The following is a 23,192-nucleotide window of genomic DNA, read 5'->3' as shown; positions in this document are numbered from 1 at the left end:
GAACTTCTCTCTTATCACTGAGTGCTGCCCGATTCCATGTTAAGATCAATGACAAGGGACTTCCTTTTTATAGCCGAGTCCGAACGGCGTTCCACATTGCAGTAAAACCACTTCGAGAAGCTTTGAAACCCTCAGAAATGTCACCAGCATTACTGAGGTGGGATAATCCACCGCTGAAAAACTTTTTGGTGTTCGGTTGAAACATGAATCGAACCCACCTTGTGTATGCAAGGCGGACATGCTAACCATTGCACCACGGTGGCTCCCTTTTATTGTATAGAAAATTTTTTCAAAATTTTATTTCTATGGAAAATTTTGTCAAAATTTTATTTCTATAGAAAATTTTATTAAAATGTTACTTCTATAAAAAAAATATTTCTATAGAAAATTATATTTCTATAAACAATTTTGTCGCAATTTTACTTTTACAGAAAATCTCGTCAAAATTTTATTTCTATAGAAAATTTTTACAAAATTTTATTTCTTTAGAAAATTCTATCAAAATTTTATTTCTATAGAAAATTTTGTCAAAATTTTATTTCTATAGAAAATTTTGTCAAAATTTTATTTCTGTAGAAATTCATTAGAAAATTTAGTCAAAATTTTATTTCTATAGAAAATTTGGTCAAAATTTCAGTTCTATAGAAAATGTTGCCAAAATTTTATTTCGATAGAAAATTTTGTCAAAATGTCAGTTTTATATAAAATTTAGCCAAAGTTTTATTTCTATAGAAAATTTTATTTCTATACAAAATTTTGTCACAATTTTACTTCTATAGAAAATTTTATTTCTATAGAAATTGTTGTCAAAATTTTAATTCTATAGAAAATTTTGCCAAAATTTTATTTCTATAGAAAATTTTATCAAAATTTTATTTCTATAGAAAATTTTAGCAAAATTTTATTTCTATAGAAAATTTTGTCCAAATTTTATTTCTATAGAAAATTTTGTCCAAATTTTATTTCTATATAAAATTTTATCAAAATTTTATTCCTATAAAAAATTTTGTCAAAATTTTATTTCATTTGAAAATTTAGCCAAAATTTAATTTCTATAGAAAATTTTGTCCAAATTTTATTTCTATGGAGATTTTTTTGTCAAACTTTTATTTCTATAGAAATTGCTGTCAAAATTTTAATTCTTAAGAAAATTTTGTCAACATTTTATTTCTATAGACAATTTTGTCAAAATTTTATTTCTATCGAAAATCTTGTCCAAATTTTATTTCTATAGAAAACTTTGTCAAAATTTTATTTTTATAGAAAACTTTGTCAAAATTTTATTTCTATAGAAAATCTTGTCCAAATTTTTTTTTTATAGAGAACTTTGTCAAAATTTTATTTTTATAGAAAACTTTGTCAAAATTTTATTTCTATAGAAAATTTTGTCAAAATTTTATTTCTATAGAAAATTTTGTCAAATTTTATTTCTATAGAAAACTTTGTCAAAATTTTATTTCTATGGATATATTTTTGTCAACCTTTTATTTCTTTAGAAATTGTCGTCAAAATTTTAATTCTAAAGAAAATGTTGTCAAAATTTTATATCTATAGACAATTTTGTCAAAATTTTATTTCTATCGAAAATGTTGTCCAAATTTTATTTATATGGAGAACTTTTTGTGAAAATTTTATTTCTATAGAAAATTTTTTGTCAAAACTTTATTCCTATCGAAAATTTTGTCAAAATTTTATTTCTATAGAAAATTTTGTCAAAATTTTATTTCTATAGAAAATTTTGTCAATATTTTATTTCTATAGAACATTTTGTCAAACTTTTATTTTTATAGATAATTTTTGTAAGATTTATTTCTATACAAAATTTTGTCACAATTTTACTTCTATAGAAAATTTTGTCAAAATTTTATTTCTTTAGAAATTGTTGTCAAAATTTTATTTCTATAGAAAACTTTGTCAAAATTTTATTTCTATAGAAAATTTTGTCAAAATTTTATTTCTATAGACAATTTTGTCAAAATTTTATTTCTATAGAAAATTTTGTCGCAATTTTATTTCTGTAGAAATTCGTTAGAAAATTTAGCCAAAATTTTATTTCTATAGAAAATATTATTTCTATAGAAAATTTGGTCATAATTTCAGTTCTATAGCAAATGTTGCCAAAATGTTATTTCGATAGAAAATTTAATCAAGTTTTCAGTTTTTTATAAAATTTAGCCAAATTTTTATTTCTATAGAAAATTTAGCCATATGATACATTTTCGTTAATAAATTAAAAAAAAATCATATGTGAAATAATTTCTTTTATACAATAATTTAACAAAAAAATATTTTGGTGAAATTTTACATCATAAAATTATTCGTTAGTACTGGGTCGTTTTTCACTGTAATGATGTAACCCACAGTTACTGAATACGAGATTCTGCTTAAAACCTTTCTTACCTATATGTAGTTTTTTTGGCCTTGAAAAAATTATCCCTTTAATTATTATATTCATTTGATTTTATTTAATAAATAAATTATATTTATACATAAATAAATTAAGTGGTTTTCATAAATTATTTTTCTATTTTTTTCATAAATTAAATAAATAACTATTTCAACTTAAATCTACAATTTCTTGTTTCACTTGATTTAGTGAGTGTGTGGGTGTGGTGTGTGCGTGTGTTTTTTTACCCAAGATCCGAACCTCAATTTTAAAAGAAAGTATTTACAGTATTTCCTAGCATGCCTGCAACTTCAGGTTGCAGGCTCAGTTGAAAAAATCCAGTAAGCCATTCAAGAGTTCATAGGCAAAGCCACCTTCAGCATCAGCAGCTTTCTTTTTCTTATTCTTTTTTGCTTTCTTGGCTTTTTTCGTTTTCCCCGTAGTCTCGGAGGTATTTTCCGAGGCAGGAGTTTCACTGGTTTCAATCGTTGAAGCTGCTACACTATCATCCATCATTTGAGTGGCATCTGTGGATTCAGTGCCTTTTTCATCTTTACTTTGAGCTGCATCGGCGTTTCTTGTGGCGGCATCGGTGGCTGTAGCAGCAACAGGTGAAGCAGCAGCCGCAATGGCAGTTGCTGGAGTCGAACTTGGCTTAGTTTCATCTTCATCATCATCATCTAATTCTGCCAAGAGACCGGCCAAACTGAAACCACCATAGTCAGCATCAGCTGGAGCTTCATCAACTTCGGCATCATCATCGGCATAATCTGTATCAGCTTCTTCATCATCATCGGCCTCCTCTTCATCATCATTTTCCTCATCGTAATCATCTTCGTCATCGTCTTCATCATCACCACCAGCTAGAACGAATAAAATTTTAAACCGTCACATATATATTCAAATAAAGAGAGAGAGAGAGAGAGAAACATTTTCCCCTTAAACTCACCTGCAAAACCGAAAATGTCATCATCATCATCATCTTCCTGTTGTTTATTGGCCTCACTGGGCAAAGGTTCGGCTTCGGCAACTTTCAAGCCTTCTGGGCCAAATTTGAAACAGGATACACGAAGAGCAGCTTCTACCTCATCATCAGCACGTAATTCGAAACCTAAGCAAGCCTTGAAGTTCTCACTAGCCCTGGATAGTCCATAAATGCGGCCACAGAATTGGGAATAACCACCAGGAAGGCCTACACAAATTGGGCGGGCTCTCTTGCCTGTATAGTCATGGAATTTCAGACAAACATAAATATCAAGATTACAAGACCATTTGGCATCTACTCACTTGAAACAGTTCTGGTGATTAAGGTAAGATCACCATATTTCAAACTAACCGACATTTTCTCATTACCCAAATAGCTCATGCGGGCACAACCGGGTCCCTTAATGGGGATAAAGGGCAAATTGAAGGCACGACAACAATCACAATGATTACCCGAACATTTGCAGTATTTAGCCAAAACGCTTTCATCTTCACCCTTCACTGGGGTAGTGGTGGCTTCTGTTGCCGCTGCTGCTGTTGTAGCGGCCGGGGCATTGGTAACGGGAGCAGATGCAACAGCTGCCGGTGTTGTAGCTACAGATTGTCCAACTTCTTCAATGATTGAATCTTCTGTAGCTAATTCAGCAGCAGCAGCTGATTGCTCCTCAGCTTGATCTAAGACTTCGTTATCGAAAATCACTTCATTCATACTATCGAGTGGTGCTACATTAGGATCAATTTCCTCGGGTGGCAAATCCAATTGTTTGAAGTGTTCAGAAATTTTATCGCCACGTCGATAAGACGCCGCTTGTGTGTTTGCAAGGCATGCCGCCAATGCCAAACAAAGGAGAATTACAGAGTTTCGCATTTTTTATGAGAGAGATAAATGGCCAGAGAAATAGAGGGAGTACAGGAAATTTCTTAAACTGAAAGAGAGAGAAAAATAAAAGAGATCCATTAAATTTATTAAATTTCTTAGAGCCAAATGAAAGAAATAAATTTGACTGTGTTTAAATTTTTTTAATAATCATTGTTTTCTAAAGTTCGAAATAGTTGAAAATATGATCACATGTTAGACCATCACCGGTAAAATATGCATAACATTTACCGATGGCCAATCAATGACATTCCTTACTAACATAGAGTCTGATAACCAGTGTTGCCAACTATTGAGAAGCAAAAATAACTAAATCAAATAAAATTTATTTGCTATAAAAAAATAGGAAAATTTTGTAAAAAATTGCCAAAAATAGCTAAATGAAATTTATTTAAGAGAAGCAAAAATAGCTAAAACAAATAAAAATAGCCGAATTTTGTAAAAATAAGTAAGGAAAATTTAAAGTCGGGAGGGGCCGACTATATTATACCCTGCACCACTTTGAAGATCTAAATTTTCGATACCATATCATATCCGTCAAATGGGTTGGGGGCTATATAAAGGTCTGTCCCAAATACATACATTTAAATATCACTCGATCTGGACAGAATTTTATAGACTTCTACAAAATCTATAGACTCAAAATTTAACTCGGCTAGTGCAATAGGGTGGAACACAATGTTAGTAAAAAATTATGGGAAACGTTTAAATCTGAAGCACTTTTAAGGAAACTTCGAAAAAAAATTTTTTTATGGTTTATCGCTCGATATATATGTATTAGAATTTTAGGAAAATTAGAGTCATTTTTACAACTTTTCGACTAAGCAGTGGCGATTTTACAAGGAAAATGTTGGTATTTTGACCATTTTTGTCGAAATCAGAAAAACATATATATGGGAGCTATATCTAAATCTCAACCGATTTCAACCAAATTTGACACGCATAGCAACAATGCTTATTCTACTCCCTGTGCAAAATTTCAACTAAATCGGAGTTAAAAATTGGCCTCTGTGGACATATGAGTGTAAATCGGGCGAAAGCTATATATGGGTGCTATATCTAAATCAGAACCGATTTCAAGCAAATTTGGCACGCATAGCAACAATGCAAATTCTACTCCCTGTGCAAAATTTCAACTAAATCAGACCAAAAAATTGGCCTCTGTGGTCATGTGAGTGTAAATCGGCCGAAAGCTATATATTGGAGCTATATCTAAATCTGAACCGGTTTCAATCAAATTTTGCACGCATAGCTACAATGCTAATTCTACTCCCTGTGCAAAATTTCAACTAAATCGGAGCAAAAAAAAATGCACAAACTTATTATACCCTGTACCACAGTAGTGGTGAAGGGTATAATTAGCCTCTGTGGTCATATGAGTGTAAATCGGGCGAAAGCTATATATGGGAGCTATATCTAAATCTGAACCGATTTCAACCAAATTTGGAACGCATAGCTACAATGCTAATTCTACTCCCTGTGCAAAATTTTAACCAAATTGGGGTAAAACTCTGGCTTCTGGGACCGTATTAGTCCATATCGGGCGAAATATATATATGGGAGCTATATCTAAATCTGAACCGATTTGTTCCAAAATCAATAGGGATCTATTCTGAGCCAAAACACATACTTGTGCCAAATTCGATTGGACTAAAACTGCGACCTAGACTTTGATTAAAAAATGTGTTCACGGACAGACGGACATGGCTATATCGACTCAGGATCCCACCCTGAGCATTTTTGCCAAAGACACCATGTGTCTATCTCGTCTCCTTCTGGGTTTTTTATACCCTGCTCCACAGTGTGTGTACATTTTATGCCATGTGGAAAACAGCGTTGATGCGTTGATTTGGTCTTTTCGGTCTTTTACCAAAAAAAAAATTATAAGTCCGCTATTTGTTGTTCGATTTTGTTAAGTAAGGGCTTATGTTCTTTGTAAAAATTTCAGCTATACGTAAAAACCCAAAATTGCTGTTAGCAATTTTTTTATATTTTATATGAATCTTTATATGGTTTTTTCTGCCACATTTTTAGTAAAAAAACGCCGTTTTTTAACCTTTTAAAGCCGCCAACATCCAAACTACTTACCCGATTTGAAAATTTTCTGAGAATGAGTTGTAGACGGCTCAATTTTCTTTAATTTGAGTAGTATTAAGATCAAAAAGGTTAAAGAAAACGAAAGATATGCTCAAAATTGGAAGTGTACCTCCAAAAATTAAAAAAAAAAAATTGTGTCTCGAAAACCAATCGACAGAAAATTTTTTAAAAATCATTTTCGTGTTTAGTAGGTCATAATCAATAAGAAAAAATATGCTAGAAACAATTCACAGAGAAAAGTTTGTTATTTGTTGCCTAGTGTAATAATAATAATATAAAATATAATGAGATACTTTCTTAAATTCCAAAATCAATAAGAATTTCTTTAAAAATTTCACTTTTATCATACTGCCGCAAAATCAAACAACATTGAATTGCGAAGAGGATCATAAATGCAAAAAAAATACCCCCAACACATGACCAAAAAATCAATAATAAATCATCGACGCAACCAAAACCCAAATAAAAAAACTCATCAACGCTTTTATATTAAACCAACCGTTACTGCTAACGGTAAAAAGGCATTAAATTTCACTACTTTACATGCCGAAAATTCATATTTATAAAAAAAAATCGAACATAATGACAAAAATAAACAAACAAATATTTAAATTCCACAGAAGCGAAGAAAAAACCATTGAATCATAACCAAATAAATATGTAAAGCAAATTGGAAAATAAATTCATAATGAAAGTGAAATTATTTCACCATAAAGGGAGTGTGAGCAAGAGAGGGAGAGAGAACGATTCCTTACTTGTATAAATATTCATTTAAAGAACTGTCTAACATATACATATCTCCCCACTCCATTTGCTTTGCTTCTGTATATGTCTCCATAGACCTATCGAATGTCAAATGTTATTACCAACTTTGGTGTTACCTAATACAAGACAAATGAATATTCATATTGGCATTTACATTTCTTTATAAACTGCTTCATTTCCAAAACCAAAAAAAAAAAACTTTAAGATAGTTCGAAAGCAATCAGCAATGTTACGTTACAGACGTATAGCCCTAACAACCCTAGGCACCTAAAGGTTGCCTGTTTCTTAGTCTGTTAGCTGTTACTCTCTTTGTCTCTCTGTGCGTGTGTCTGTCAACATAGCAAACTTGTTGATTAGTTATGTATCGACAGGTATTTCATTTAAGAAACTTTTCAACACAATCTTTTTCTTCAAAAGAAAAAAACACAATCATTGAAATGCTAAAAGAAATTCCCAAAGAATGTGTAACCTTTTTTCTTTGTTGTTGAACTTATTGGTGAAATTTTGTTTATTTTTGTTTATTTTGACGCTTTCCTTCTTTGAGAATCAAACTTGATCTGCCTTAATGCAATGTGTGGTAGATGTGTGATCAGGGCTGCCAATAAAATTTCAATAATAATCGTCACTTTTTTCCGAAAAAATCGTCATAATCGTCACTTACATTTTAAAAATCGTCAAATAATCTGCAAAGTTAATAATATTAACACCAAACTAATTTTTGGTTAAAAACAAAAATATTTATTTCATTTAAAGAACAGAAAATTAACACAACTATGCATGTCAACAACAAAATCATAATGAATTCCGTTGTGTATAAAAATAAAATTAAAAAAAAAACCTTTTTATGCAATGTTTATGCATAGTTTTACTTCAGTAAGTTTTGCTTTAAAAATAAAAAAAGATCTTTAATATTTACATATTTGTTGTCCGATTTGCCAAAATTTCACAATTTGCAAAAATTTTATTAAAAATAAAATTTAGCAAAATTTTCTATAGAAATAAAATTTTGACAAAATTTTCTACACATATAAAGGATTGAGAAAGTTTTCTATAGAAATAAAATTTTGACAAAATTCTCTATAGAAATAAAATGTTGGCAAATTTTTTTATAGAAATAAAATATTGACAAAATTTTCTATAGAAATAAAATTTTGAAAAAAAATTCTATGGAAATAAAATTTTGCCGAAATTTTCTATAAAAATAAAATTTTGACAACTTTTTCAGTAGATATAAAATTTTAACAAAATTTTCTATAGAAATAAAATTTTGACAAAATTTTCATCAAATTTTTACAAAATTTTCTATAGAAATAAAATATTGAAAAAAAATTCTATGGAAATAAAATTTTGCCGAAATTTTCTATAGAACTAAAATTTTGACAAAATTTTCTATAGAAATAAAATTTTGACAAAATTTTCTATAGAAATAAAATTTTGACAAAATTTTCTATAGAAATAAAATTTTGCCGAAATTTTCTATAGAAATAAAATTTTGCCGAAATTTTCTATAGAAATGAAATGTTGAAAACTTTTTCTGTAGAAATAAAATTTGAACAAAATTTTCTATAAATTCCATATGAAACATTTCTTTCGAATAAAACAAAATTTTTATATATACTAACCACACAAATTTGATCAACAAGTTCAAGATATTTTTGAAATTTGGTAGATTTTTGATAAAATGTTTTAAAATTTTTGGTGGATTATTTTTGGCACGAGTGGAAACCGTGATACTAATACTGTAGATGTAAAGTGAGGTATAGCTCCTACATGTATGAAATCTCTAGCAAAAACTTGCAATTTCTCTATCTACCTATTGTCAAATGTATTCTCTCTTTTGGTGGCTCTAAATGTGTAAACGAACTGTTTTTAGTCCAAATTTTTGAAGCGAGCTAATATCGTCATTTTTGGTACAAAAATCGGAAAATCGGCATTTGCTATTTTTTGAGTAAAAAATCGTCAAAATGCCGATAAATCGAAAAAATTGGCAGCCCTGTGTGTGATGTTCCCATAACTCTCTCGCCTTAGAAGAAAGTATGTGACCAAATAAAATGTATGTAAATTCTTTTTTTTTTTTCTTTATAAATTGTTTTTGTTATTACGTTCTATAGCCATCAACAATATTTTTGAATATCACACTTATACGTTATGTACGTGTCTCATATACATACATATGAGCTCAATTTAATTAAATTATAACAACAAATACAGTGGGTATGGAATTTTATCACTATATCCATACTGTTACAAATATGTTCATTTGGATTTAATGATTTAATCATTTCATAATTTTAGATTGTCTTTAAGGGAAAGAAGTCAAATTTAAAGATCTACATCTAAATTTTTGCCCGGATCCACTGTACGAGTATGACAAAGCCATATCAATTGCTTTATCAGAATGAACATTACACCGGTAGTTATTTTTTTTGTTTTGTTTTCACCTTACTCACTCACACATATACTTCCAATACAGTGAGAATGATATATGTGTGTACGTGCAAACACATTTCAAAGTCTGTCTGCCATCACAATTGACACTGACTACAAGAAGAAATGCCTTTAGGCCAACATTAAGATGACTGTTGACAGCTGGCAGCACCATAAAATCCATTGGTGTTAGCCATAAAATAAACTTGTAATGATTTCAAATTGTGCTGAAATGAATGTATCAGTAAAAGACATTAAGTTTTTGATGTTATGGGATTTTGTACAACAATTGGTATTGTTCAACAGGAATTTGTTTGCAAAAAAGCGTGAACGTGGGTGTGAGTTTTAAAGAAACTTTTTTTTTGTTTGTTTATTTATATATATAATATCGATCGATAAATAAGGTCGTTCCACAAATTGTCAATATAGTTCACCATTATACACTCATAATACCTATAGAAATGAAATGTTGACAAAATTTCATAGAGAAATGAAATTTTGACACAATTTCCCATAGAAATATAATTTTGACAATATTTCATAAAGAAATAAAAATCGCACAAAATTTCCTAAAGAAATGCAATTCGGGGAAAAAAAATCCTATAGAAATGAAGTTTTGACCTACTTATCTATAGAAAAATATGTTTGACAATATTTCTTATACACTGAAAAAAAGTTTACTTCGATTCAAAGATTTTGGCCATCCCTTAAGAATTTTGGCATTGAAATCAAATTTTGACTCAAAAAAAGTTTACTCCGATCCAAAGATTTTGACCTTTCCTTAAGGATTTTGGTATTGATTCCGAGCCAAAGTTGCGGCTTCTTTAAAATAAAGAAATTTTTAAGCGATCTATCTGGCTTTAAATCTAGGACCAATAAAATTAAAATTAGGGTACAGATCTCATTTATCAAATTTTCATTCTCTTTTCGAGGTTTATTAATAAAGGTAGTCACGTACAAATATATGCCGGTTTAAAAATTATAACGGATACTTCAAAGTATAAAATGTTATCTTAATTCCAAACTTTAAACCAAAGACACTAAATCCTCAAAATAAGTCTAAGCCTATATTTGAAGCGTTTTTATCTTAAATCTAAAGTTTCAATATTTCCATTATTTTAAGGACAATTTCTTTAAACCATAAATGTGTTCCTTTACTTTAAGGAAAATTAGCCTTAGGTCAAAGACATGCGACTTTAACGGAGGGACGCAAATTTACAAAATTTGTGTCCTAAATTTAATGAAAAAAATTTTTGAAGTAAAGATTATAAACTTTGTTTTAACTAAAATGTCATTATTTTGAAGAAAATTGTTCTTAATATTTTGTAAATTGCACATCCTTATATTTAGATTGCACACTCTTTAATATCACGTAAATATTTTTTTCAGTGTAGATATACAATTTTTAAAAATTTTCTTATAGAAATTAAATTCTGAGAAAATTTCCTATAGAAACGAAATTTGGACAAAATTTCCTACAGAAAAGAAATTTTACAAAAAAATTTTGACAAACTTTTTTATAGGTATAAAATTTTGACAAAATTTTCAATAGAAATAAATTGACTAAAAAACTAAAATTTTGTCACAATTTCCTATAGTAATAAAATTTTGCCACAATTTCCTATAGTAATCAAATTTTGACAAAATTTCCTATAGAAATAAAATATTAACAAAATTTCCTATAGAAATGAAATTTTGACACAATTTCCCATAGAAATATATTTTGACACCATTTTCTATAGAAATGAAATTTTGACAAAATTTCCTATAGAAATGAAATTTTGACAAATATTCTATGGAAATGAAATTTGGACAACATTTTTAATAGAAATAAAATTTATATAAAATTGGCTATAGAAATTAAATTTTGACACAATTTCCCATAGAAACATAATTTTGACACAATTTCCCATAGAAATATAATTTTGACACAATTTTCTATAGATATGAAATGTTAACAAAATTTTCTATAGAAATACAATTTTGACAAAATATTCTATGGAAATGAAATTTGGACAAAATGTTTAATAAAAATCAAATTTATATAAAATTGGCTATAGAAATGAAATTTTGACAAAATTTTCTATAGAAATATAATTTGAACAAAATTTTTAATAGAAATAAAATTTATATAAAATTGGCTATAGAAATGAAAATTTGAAAAAATTTCCTATAGAAATGAAATTTTGACAAAGTGTCATAGAGTAATGAAATTTTGAGAAAGTTTCCTATAGAAATGAAAATTTGACAAAATATTCTTTGGAAATTAAATTTTGACAGAACTTTCAATAGAAACAAAGTTTAGAGAAAATTGGCTGTAGAAATTAAATTTTGACACAATTTCCTATAGAATTTAAATTTGTATAAAATTTTCAATAGAAATAAAGTTTAGAGAAAATTGGCTATAGAAATAAAATTTTGACACAATTTCCTACAGTAATCAAATTTTGCCACAATTTCCTATAAAAATGAAATGTTGACAAAATTTCCTATAGAAATTAAATTTTGACACAATTTTCTATAGAAATAAAATTTTGACAAAATATTCTATGGAAATGAAATTTGGACAAAATATTCTATGGAAATGAAATTTGGACAAAATTTTTAATAGAAATAAAATTTATATAAATAAAGAAATGAAAATTTGACAAAATTTCCTATAGAAATTGTCATAGAGTAATGAAATTTTTGAGAAAGTTTCCTATAGAAATGAAAATTTGACAAAATATTCTTTAGAAATGAAATTTTGATAAAATTTTCAATAGAAATAAAGTTTAGAGAAAATTGGCTATAGAAATAAAATTTTGACACAATTTCCTATAGAAATGAAATTTTAACAAAATTTTCTATAGAAATAAAATGTTTAACAAAATGTTGTACGGAAATGAAATCTGTGAAAAAAATTTCAATAGAAATACAATTTAGAGAAAATAGGCTATAGAACTGAAGTTTTGAAACAATTTCCTATAGAAATGAAATTTTGACAAAATTTCCTATAGAAATTAAATTTGCACAAAATTTTCAATAGAAATAAAGTTTAGAGAAAATTGGCTATAGAAATAAAATTTTTCCACAATTTCCTATAGAAATAAAATTTTGATCAAATTTCCTATAGAAATTAAATTTTGACACAATTTCACATAAATATATAATTTTGACACAATTTTCTATAGAAATAAAATTTTGACAAAATATCCTATGGAAATTAAATTGGGACAAATTTTTCAATAAAAATATAATTTATAGAAAATTGGCTATAGAAATGAAAATTTGACAAAATATTCCTATTGAAATGAAATTTTGGCAAAATTTCCCATAGAAATGAAATTTTGACAAAGTTTCATAGAGTAATGAAATTTTGAAAAAGTTTCCTATAGAAATGAAAATTTGACAAATTATTCTTTGGAAATTAAAATTTGACAAAACTTTCAATAGAAACAAAGTTTAGAGAAAATTGGCTATAGAAATGAAATTTTGACACAATTTACTATAAAATTTTGCCACAATTTCTTATAGAAATGAAATTTTTAACAAAATTTTCTATTTTGACAAAATGTTCTATGGAAATGAAATTTGTGAAAAATGTTTCAATCGAAATGCAATTTAGAGAAAATAGGCTATAGAAATGAAGTTTGGACACAATTTCCTATAGTAATGAAATTTTTAGAAAATTCCCTATAGAAATAAAATTTGGACAAAATTTCAGAAAGAAATACAATTTTGACAAAAGTTCCTATAGAAATGAAATTTTGACAAAATTTCCTACAGAAATTAAATTTCAACAATATTTCCTGTAGAAATGAAATTTTGACAAAATTTCCTATTGAAATGCAATTTAGATAAAATTTATTTAAGCAATGAAATTTTGACAAAATTTCCATTAGAAATTTAAGTTTGAGAAAAAAATTGATACAAATTTCAATGGAAATGAAATTTTGACAAAATTTCTTAAGAAAATAAATTTTGAAAAAATGTGCTATGAAATTTTGAGAAGATTTACTATAGCTATGATTTTTTTTAGAAAAATATCTTACAGAAATGAAATTTGGACAAAATTTCCTATCAAAATGAAACTGGGCAAAATTTCCTTTAAAAAAGAAATTGGGCGAAATTTCCTTTAAAATTTAAATTTAGCAAAATAAATGAAATGACGTTTTGACAATTTCCTATAGAAAAACATTTTGACACAATTTCCTATAGTAATGAAATTTTGACAAAATTTCCTATAGAAATGAAATTTTGACAAAAATTTCTATTGAAATGAAATTTTGACAAAATTTCAAATAGAAACTAATTTTTAAAATAAAATAAATGAAAGTTTGAGGAAATTTCCTATAGAAATGAAATTTTGACAAAATTTCTTAAAAAATTAAAAAAAAAATCCTATAAAAATTAAATTTGGTAAAATTTCCTTTAGAATTTAAATTTGGCAAAATAAATGAAATGACGTTTTGACCATTTCCTATAGTAATGAAATTTTGACAAAATTTCCTATAGTAATGAAATTTTGACAAAATTTCCTATAGAAATTAAATTTTGACAAAATTTTCTAGCGAAATGTAATTTCGACAAAATTTCAAATTGAAATAAATTTTTTCAAAATAAAATAAATGAAAGTTTGGTGAAAATTTCCTATAGAAATGAAATTTTGAAAAATTTTCTTAAAAAATTAAATTTTGAGAAAATTTTCTATAGCTTTGACAAAATGTTCTATTTTCTATTTTGAGAAAATTCCTTAGAGAAATCAAATTTGGACAAAATTTCCAATAAAAATTAAATTGGGCAAAATTTCCTATAGAAATAAAATTTGAATAAAATTTTCTATAGAAATGATATTTGGATAAAATTTCCTATAGAAATTAATTAGTCATGCTAACTCATCCGCAATACGCTTCCCTTGCGTGACTATTTAATAGGTGAATATTGGACAGATCAGCCATATAATAGAAATATTTATGGTAGTTTTTGATCATTTTAAGTAATACGGACCCTTAGGGGCAGCACATTCTAACCATATTGACTACCTATCTGTAGGATCCAAAGAGCAATTGAGATTTTCTGAGCACGGTCTACGTTTGATCTTTGTTTAATATCTGGCGGAATAACAAACCTGGCTTATTGTGAAATTTATTTTAAAACTTACAACTATTTAATGTTCATTAAATTTTCTCCCCACATTCCCCCCAAAAAAAAATATTGTTACGAAATCGATGACAGCGGAGATTATAAATCTTATTTGCTTTTTTTCTGAATATTTTTAAATATCAGAGCATCCAATACGTTTTTACAAACATGAATTTCACAAAAATTAGCATTCATTAATAATTAATCGTTTATGAAAATAGAAAGTGTTTCGTGTTGGCCATGGTCGGGGTTTGTGGTGGATTCATTTTCATTTAACAAAAATCAATGATGACTTCAACTTCTTCCAAATTGAATGATATTAAAAAAAATTCCTTTGATATGTTTCATTACATAATGAGTTGAATAGACATCCATTCAGATAAATCCCATTATGACCTGTGGGTATGTGTGATAGCATATCTGTACAAATGGTACTCATCCGTATACATGTGTGTACGGTGGCATACTCTCTCAGTTGCTGTAATAATTAATTGTACACATACGTTTATGTACATATTTAATTATGTATTTAAATGATGTTGTTGAATGATGGCGATGACATGATAAATATATGTTAAACGGGATTTATAGATTTTATACATATTTTCTTTCGGTCTTTCTTTCAAAATATTTTGTGTTAATCTACCCACATGAATCATGTAATAAATATTTTGTTATGTCATATAGCCTTGAGGAGGATTGATTATGTTGTTTTTTATTTTTGTTGCTTCGGAGAGAGTGTGGAAAGAGAAATGTTGAGCCGTTATTACTTAAGTGATTTTATCCCACGGGTGAGAATAACAGTTAGTTATTGATTGGTGTTATATTAGAGATAGAGAGTGACACTACTATTGCAGAAAATAAATTCAGCATATTTGCTTTTTAATTGAGACTAAAAAGCGATTTTCAATAAAATCATTTAAAATTTTTGATTATTTGCTTTTAAGTATGGTTTGGTAGATGTTGTATTTGTTTAGTTCGGCAGGAGGTCATGGGAATGAAAAAAAAACTGATATTATTGTTTTTTGTGAGCTGTAATTTTATTTACAAATATCCAATATTTCGAAACATCTCCGATGCTCATCCTCAGAGAAATTAATGTAGAAGTAAAAAACGAATGAGCTTCTTCACTAAAGAATACAATTACAACTCAAGATTGGTAGATGTTTTTTCGTAGATTTTGCAAAATATTCCCCTCCATCTAAGAGAAATCAGGTTGATATTGAGTATTATATTTGTATTTATTTTGTAATTTAGTCAATGGAATAATATGGAATAATAACTAAGTTCAAAAGGAGAACTATTAAGTCAACACCTTAAAAAATCTTAATTTTCATATCAGGTCATATATTCGTGAGTAATTTTGAAAGGCTCGCATAAGCTAATTCCGGTTACGTAGAAGTTTTGAGTTAGGATGGGTCCACTGAAATGTCCCATGTTGATCTTGAAGCTGGCTGTGGTGCTATACGCATGTTGGCTCTTTTCTTAAAAATGCACTTTATTAGTAAGACCACAACAACGATTAAAATTTCACACATTTACAATTCAAGGGATTTGTACAGACAAAAAATTAGTTGCTATCACGAGTGACCGTTTTTAAGTTAGTAAAACAAAATTATAAAATAAAAAATATTTCAATTTTTGCATGGTTGTTAGAGACCATATACCAATATCATGTACCAAATTTCAGCCAGATCGGATGAAATATGCTTCTCTTAGAGGCTCCACAAGCCAAATCTGGGGATCGGTTTATATGGGGGCTATATATAATTAAGGACCGATATGGACCAATTTTTGCATGGTTGTTAGAGACCATATACCAACATCATGTACCAAATTTCAGCCGGATCGGATGAAATTTTCTTCTCTTTGAGGCTCCGCAAGCCAAATCTGGGGATCGGTTTATATGGGGGCTATATATAATTATGGACCGATGTGAACCAATTTTTGCATGGTTATTAGAGACCATATACCAACACCATGTACCAAATTTCAGCCGGATCGGATGAAATTCTTCTCTTCTCTTTTAGGCTCCGCATGCCAAATCTGGGGATCGGTTTATATGGGGGCTATATATAATTATGGACCGATGTGGACCAATTTTTGCATGGTTGTTGGAGACCATATACCAACACCATATACCAAATTTCAGCCGGATCGGATGAAATATGCTTCTGTTAGAGGCTTCACAAGCCAAATCTGGGGATCGGTTTATATGGGGGCTATATATAATTATGGACCGATGTGGACCAATTTTTGCATGGTTGTTAGAGACCATATACCAACACCATATACCAAATTTCAGCCGGATCGGATGAAATATGCTTCTGTTAGAGGCTCCACAAGCCAAATCTGAAGGTCCCTTTATATGGGGGCTATACGTAAAAGTGGACCGATATGGTCAAGTCGATAGCTTGTTTCGTTCGGAAGTTAGCGTGATTTCAACAGACGGACGGACGGACGGACGGACGGACGGACGGACGGACGGACATGCTTAGATCGACTCAGAATTTCACCACGACCCAGAATATATATATACTTTATGGGGTCTTAGAGCAATATTTCGATGTGTTACAAACGGAATGACAAAGTTAATATACCCCCATCCTATGATGGAGGGTATAAAAATTGCATACCCAAATTTTATGGATACCCAATTATTGAAAATTTTATTGCATACCCAAATTTATTTGGGAGATTTTTGGTATAGTTTTCTTTATTTTTTTGGTAGATCATTTTTGACTCGAGTGCTAATCGTGATACAATTATTTGGTTTTTTTGCCTTAAAACTCAAGCGCTCAGCGGTGACCGACTCTCTACACAGAAAAAAATTTCACGAAATTTTTCCAATTAAAATCTTAATTGAGATTTAAAAAATATTCAATTAAAAATTTTATTGATTCAACAAATTTTTTAATTGAAACAAAAATCAAATTAATAGTATCAATGAACTTTTTAATTGGATCAATTAATTTTTAATTGGCTGTGAATTAATTTTTTTAATTGATACTATCATTTCTGTGATTGAAGACATTTCAGTTAAAACATTAATTGAATCAATTAATTTCGTGATAGAATCAGAAAAAAAATTTTTTGTGTGTAGTAAACGTAATGAGAAAAAAATAATGATTTGAGAAAACCCAAAATTATCGTTTTTTTTTTTTTTGACGACAAGAACTTAAGGGTAATAGTGGAAAAATGTCCTAAGGACAGTACTAAATGGACTGACAAACATTACGGCCGCAAATTATGAACTTTGCAACAGGACTCATCGCACTCACCACGCATCAACCAAGAATGGTTTAAAAGAAGAGGTTCCTCGCTTCTATTCTACCACAAAATCTTCGGATCTCAATCCGTTGCACTTTTGTACCTGATGTATTTTGGGGATTAAGATTGACACTAAAAAAACAAGTAAGTAAAGTCTAAAGTCGAACGGGGCCGACTGTATTATACCCTTCACCCCTATGTAGGCCAAAATTTGTTTTACGATCTCAACTACTTCACATTTGCTGGAAGCTATATAAAGGAGACTTTTTTCTTCTACAAAATCTCTAGAATTAAAATTTAAATCGGCTAACGCTATCCAGTTAATTGGAGGAAACCTAAAATGTGTAACAGTCTACTATATTTCCCCAACTCTGGTGTACGTATATATGGGAGCTATATCTAAATCTGAACCTATTTGGCTGATATTTTGCAAGATTTTCGAGATTCATAAAATATTTGGATGTACGGCATTTCAAGAAAATCGGTTGATGAACACGCTAACTATAACCAAATCGGGGATAAATATATATGGCAGCTATATCTAAAGCTGAACCGATTTTTTCCAAAACCAATAGCGATTGTCTCTGTCCCAAGAAACGGCCCTATGCCAAATTTGACAGACGGACAGACAGACAGACAGATGGACATCGCTAAATCGACTCAGAATTTAATTCTAAGCCGATCGGTATACTAAAAGAAGGGTCTATGACCACTATTTCTTGGCGTTACATACAAATGCACAAACTTATTATACCCTGTACCACAGTAGTGGTGAAGGGTATAAATATCAAAGTGTCGATCATATCAAGACGGTGCCTCGCCGGGAATTGCCCAAATTACCGCAGAACCACTATCGTGCAGCATGTGATGGCTTTTTAAGGTCATAATTCGTGACAAAGGTAGCCAATTCGAACAAATCTATAGTGATTCCCAAAATTTGATGTTATTTCCGACATTTTGTGCTTTTGAACAATAACATGAAAAAAAATATATATAGAGCTTTTTTTTCTGATTCAATCACCAAATTAATTGATCCAATTAATTTTTTAATTGAAATGTCTTCAATCACGAAAATGATAGTATCAATCACAGTTTTAATTGGGCATAGAAAAAATTCTTGATTAAAAAATTAATTGATTTTTTTCAGCAAATTTCAATTAATTTTTTAATTGATTCAATTAAAAAATTAATTGATGTTGATTGCAACACTCAAATAATTTATTAATTAAAAAAGGTAACTATTTTTAATTACTTTCTGAATTGGCTTAAAGTTTTTATTTGGATTAACAAATGATTGGTTGAAATACATTTTTCATTAAAGATTAAAAAAAAATCAGCACTTTTTTTAACTGAATTAGTCTTCTGATTAAAAACTTAATTGTATCATTGATTTAATTAACTTAATTTTCTATCATGATTAAAAAGTTAATTGTATCAATTAATTTATTAATTGAAAAAATTTTCAACTTCAATTAACTTTTTAATTGGAAATATTTTGGTGATATTTTTTTCTGTGTACTATCAGCCAACCTGTCTGTGGGCTTTGCCAAAAACAGGGACTGAACCAAGTGTTGACAATATTGGGTATTTTTCTCTAAATGGGCAATGTTTTCTCGTGGATGTGGACGACATTTTAGAGTTGGGGCTTTGGGATTCGGTGGGGCATTTCCATTTGGGTATTTTTGTGGTAATTTTTCTGAAATAGGTTCATTAGAATAAATCATTCCATTACTAATCGAATCGTCAAAGTTTAAAAAAGAAAACTTTGCTCCTCTACATACAATAGGATGCAAATGAACTATAAGGACTACAAAGGTTAGGTTAGGTTAGTTGGCAGCCCGATATATTAGACTCACTTAGACTATTCAGTACATTGTGATACTACAGTGGTGATCTTCTCTCTTATCACTAAGTGCTGCACGTTTCCATGTTAAGCTCAATAACAAGGGACCTGCTTTTTATAGCCGAATCCGAACGGCATTCCATATTGCAGTGAAACACTCAGAAATGTCACCAGCATTACTGAGGTGGGATAATCCGCCGCTAAAAAACTGTTTGGTGTTCGATCGAAGCACGGTGGCTTCAAATGGACACGCTATTTTATTTTTGATGCCCAAGCGCTAATTTAAGACTTAAATTCTACAATTGTGAGAAATCATTTCGTGAGGAATCGGGCCTTAATGTTGCCCCTCATCAGTTTTCATAACTGATTTGAACAATATATCCCATAAATATAGAAGTGATGATACCCTATCATTTTATTACTTTATTACATGGTGGCCGAAATTCCAATTTCATTTTACGCACATTTGGAAGATGATTTCCGTTCTCCTGATTGTGTGTTTTGAAATCTTGATCTTATTGCAGCTCGCAAGCTGGCATGACAAAAATTTTATATTTTTTCAATTTCTAAATGATTACGGATTTTCTTTTTTTTATAAAATTTACTCGAACATTTATTGGAGATTTTTATGAAGAATTTAGATTTAAGTTGAGTATTTTTGGGGACGAAATGGTTTCAATTCGGGGACAAGAGCCAGAAACATACCGGCAACCCTGGCCGAATCCCAAGAAGTCAAAGAGATAGATTGGTCTATATGGTGGATATACCGAAACCCATCTTCGAACGTGACATACTTGCAGACAAAACACGAATTTATGCCAAATTCCAAAACGATAGCTCCTTTATTAAAGGTTGTTTTGTATATTTTTTCAATTTTTAAATGATTAACCCCCATTTTCATGAAGCTCCGTTAGTGCTCCGTTAGCTAACGAACTTTTAAACCGTAGCATGGACATATCTGTCGTCTTGCTTATATATTCCACATGCCAGTTAGAAATTTAACTGCTGAAAATTTTTCAGTTAAAGTTAACCGGAGAGAAGATATTTGCAATTTACTTTCTGTTAACTGGCAGAAAGTAAATTGCAAATTTACGGCCATTTTCTTGTAACTCCGTTAGGAGTTTTTTTTTTATAGAAACTTCTCGAACATTTATTGAGGATTATTGTGAAGAATTTTAATTTAAGTTGGGGATTTTTGAGGACGAAATCCTTTCAATTCGGGGACAAGAGCCGGAAACATACCGGCAACCCTGGCCGAATCCAAAGAAGTCAAATAGATAGATTGGTCTATATGGGGGCTATACCGAACCCCATCTTCGAACTTGACCTACTTGCAGACAAAAAAAGACGAATTTGTCCCAAATTTCATAACGATAGCTCTTTATTAAAGGTTGTTTTGTGATTGCAACAACCGGACGGATATCGTTATAGCGTCTTCGAATTTCTTTCAGGTCAAGAATATATGTAATTTATATGTAAAAAGCTCAGCATAAATTCTATTAAAATATTCTCGTGTTTGTCCATGCTACTAATTTTTCTCTGAGTGCATTTTAAAATATATTGCAATGCACAAAGGCTGCATAACTGATTTAGGTAACTCAACTTTATCTACAATCCCATACATTCATTAACAGCAAGATATAACTATTCTTTCTTTCAATAGGTATATATTTAAATTTCGGTACTGGCATTTCCACAAATACCAACAAAACAATGTAATGGTCAACATCTAAAAATAAAAATAAAAAAATAATAACATTCATTTTCACTTAACGGCAACCGGTCTCTAAGACTGGGTCAAATTCAATACGATCTGCCTATAGCCAGACGACCCACTTTTTTTTATGTAACAAATTAATTTTTTTTTAATTTTCCCAAACCGGAACTACACATTAATAAGACGAATTCGTGAGAAAATGGATAATCCATCATGGTATTCCTTAAGCCACAAACATTTAACACTTACGCATGCACACAGTCAGATGCGCATGTACTTATGGATGTTTACAAAAAAATTTGAAATGAAAGTTTTTTTTTACATATTATATAAGTTCGGTTTTTTGTGATTTTCTTCTGCTTGTGTTTTTATTTTATTAAATATAGTTTTATTTTTATTAATTTTGTGTGTTTACCTAAACGAGAATGCACGCACGTTCACACACACGAACACTTTGGTATATAAGTTTCTATGGCCAAAGTCAAAGATCAGCGGTTAAACCGTTGCTTTTTAAATTGAATTTCACTTTTTTTCTGTGTTTGTACTTCCACCACGAAACGACCACCACTGGAGGAGGTTGGCTTAAGTAGACTTCGTTTTAACGGTTTCAACGGAATAAGCTCAAAGGCTTTTTTCTACGGTTTAGCGGACACGTTAAGACGCTTCGCGTCGAGAATTAAAACTAAATCGAATTGTGACGATCAAACGTTGATATTGACGGTCAAAGACTTGGCCAAGTTGTAAGCCAAAGTTTCTAAAAATGAAGAGGAAAACGTCAATGCGTTGTTGGACGTTGCTTCAAACAAAAGCATCCAATTTGGCTTTCAAACCGCGTTCACGCATGGGCATACAACAATGTTTGGATCGCCTGTCTCGCTAAAGGGGGGAGCGAGCTTTATATTTACCTCAGGGATGATAAATGATGTTGACGAAAAAGTACTAAAAATGTACTTTTCGAAGCCAAAAGGTGCTAAAATTACATAATATCCAATTTATACAAGTATACGTACATATATTTAAATCTCGACCGATTTGGACATTTTTTTTTTTTTTGATTTTATAAAAAATCGTATTTTGCTAAATTTCATTCCTATAGAAAATTTTGTCAAAAATGTATTTCTATAGAAAACTTTGTCAACATTTTATTTCTATAGAAAATGTTGTCAATATTTTATTTCTATAGAATTTGTTCTAAAAATGTTATTTCTATAGAAAAGTTTGTCAAAAATTTATTTCTATAGAACTTTTTTTTTTTATTTTATGTCTATAGAAAATTTTGTCAAAATTTTATTTCTATAGAAAATTTTGTCAAAATTTTATTTTTATAGAAATTTTTGCCCAAATTTTATTTCTATATTTTATATTTTTTTCTATAGAAGATTTTGTCCACATTTTATTTCTATAGAAAATTTTGCCAAAATTTTGTTCCTATCGAAAATTTTGTCAAAATTTTATTTCTACAGAAAATTTTGTCAACAATTTACTTCTATAGAAAATTTTTAACTTGTTCCTATAGGATATTTTGTCAAAATTTTATTTCTATAGAAAATTTTGTCAAAATTGTATTTCTGTAGAAAATTCCAAAATTTTATCTCTATAGAAAGTTTTTTGAAAATTTTATTTCCATAGAAAATTTTGTCAAAATTTTATTTCCATATAAAATTTTGTCAATAATTTACTTCTATCGAAAATTTTATGAAAA

The 23,192-nt window shown here is 29.2% G+C and overlaps 1 protein-coding gene across 1 annotated transcript; it reads right to left on the bottom strand.

Annotated features, from left to right (window-relative positions):
* Window positions 1-2,437: 2,437 nt before the first annotated feature.
* On the bottom strand, window positions 2,438-22,217 carry LOC142229747 (uncharacterized). The gene is made up of 4 exons (XM_075300315.1): window positions 21,906-22,217; window positions 3,674-4,296; window positions 3,336-3,605; window positions 2,438-3,249 (listed from the first exon to the last, which is right to left on the bottom strand). Exons 2-4 carry the CDS (start codon window positions 4,236-4,238, stop codon window positions 2,711-2,713), a joined length of 1,374 nt encoding a protein of 457 aa, XP_075156430.1. The 5' UTR covers window positions 4,239-4,296; window positions 21,906-22,217; the 3' UTR covers window positions 2,438-2,710.
* Between the last annotated feature and the right edge of the window lie 975 nt (window positions 22,218-23,192).

The sequence above is a fragment of the Haematobia irritans genome, chromosome 3, assembly GCF_050003625.1.
Source record: "Haematobia irritans isolate KBUSLIRL chromosome 3, ASM5000362v1, whole genome shotgun sequence".
Taxonomy (NCBI): domain Eukaryota; kingdom Metazoa; phylum Arthropoda; class Insecta; order Diptera; family Muscidae; genus Haematobia; species Haematobia irritans.
The sequence above is the reverse complement of the archived record's forward strand: the minus strand, read 5'-3'. Positions and strand labels throughout refer to the sequence as shown.

Excerpts from the sequence above, each read along its gene's own strand:
- LOC142229747 (XM_075300315.1), bottom strand. The coding sequence starts at position 4,238 with ATGCGAAACTCTGTAATTCTCCTTTGTTTGGCATTGGCGGCATGCCTT. Across the intron at positions 3,606-3,673 it reads AATCACCAGAACTGTTTCAA|GCAAGAGAGCCCGCCCAATT; the intron begins GTGAGTAGATGC and ends ATGACTATACAG. Across the intron at positions 3,250-3,335 it reads TGACATTTTCGGTTTTGCAG|CTGGTGGTGATGATGAAGAC; the intron begins GTGAGTTTAAGG and ends TATTCGTTCTAG.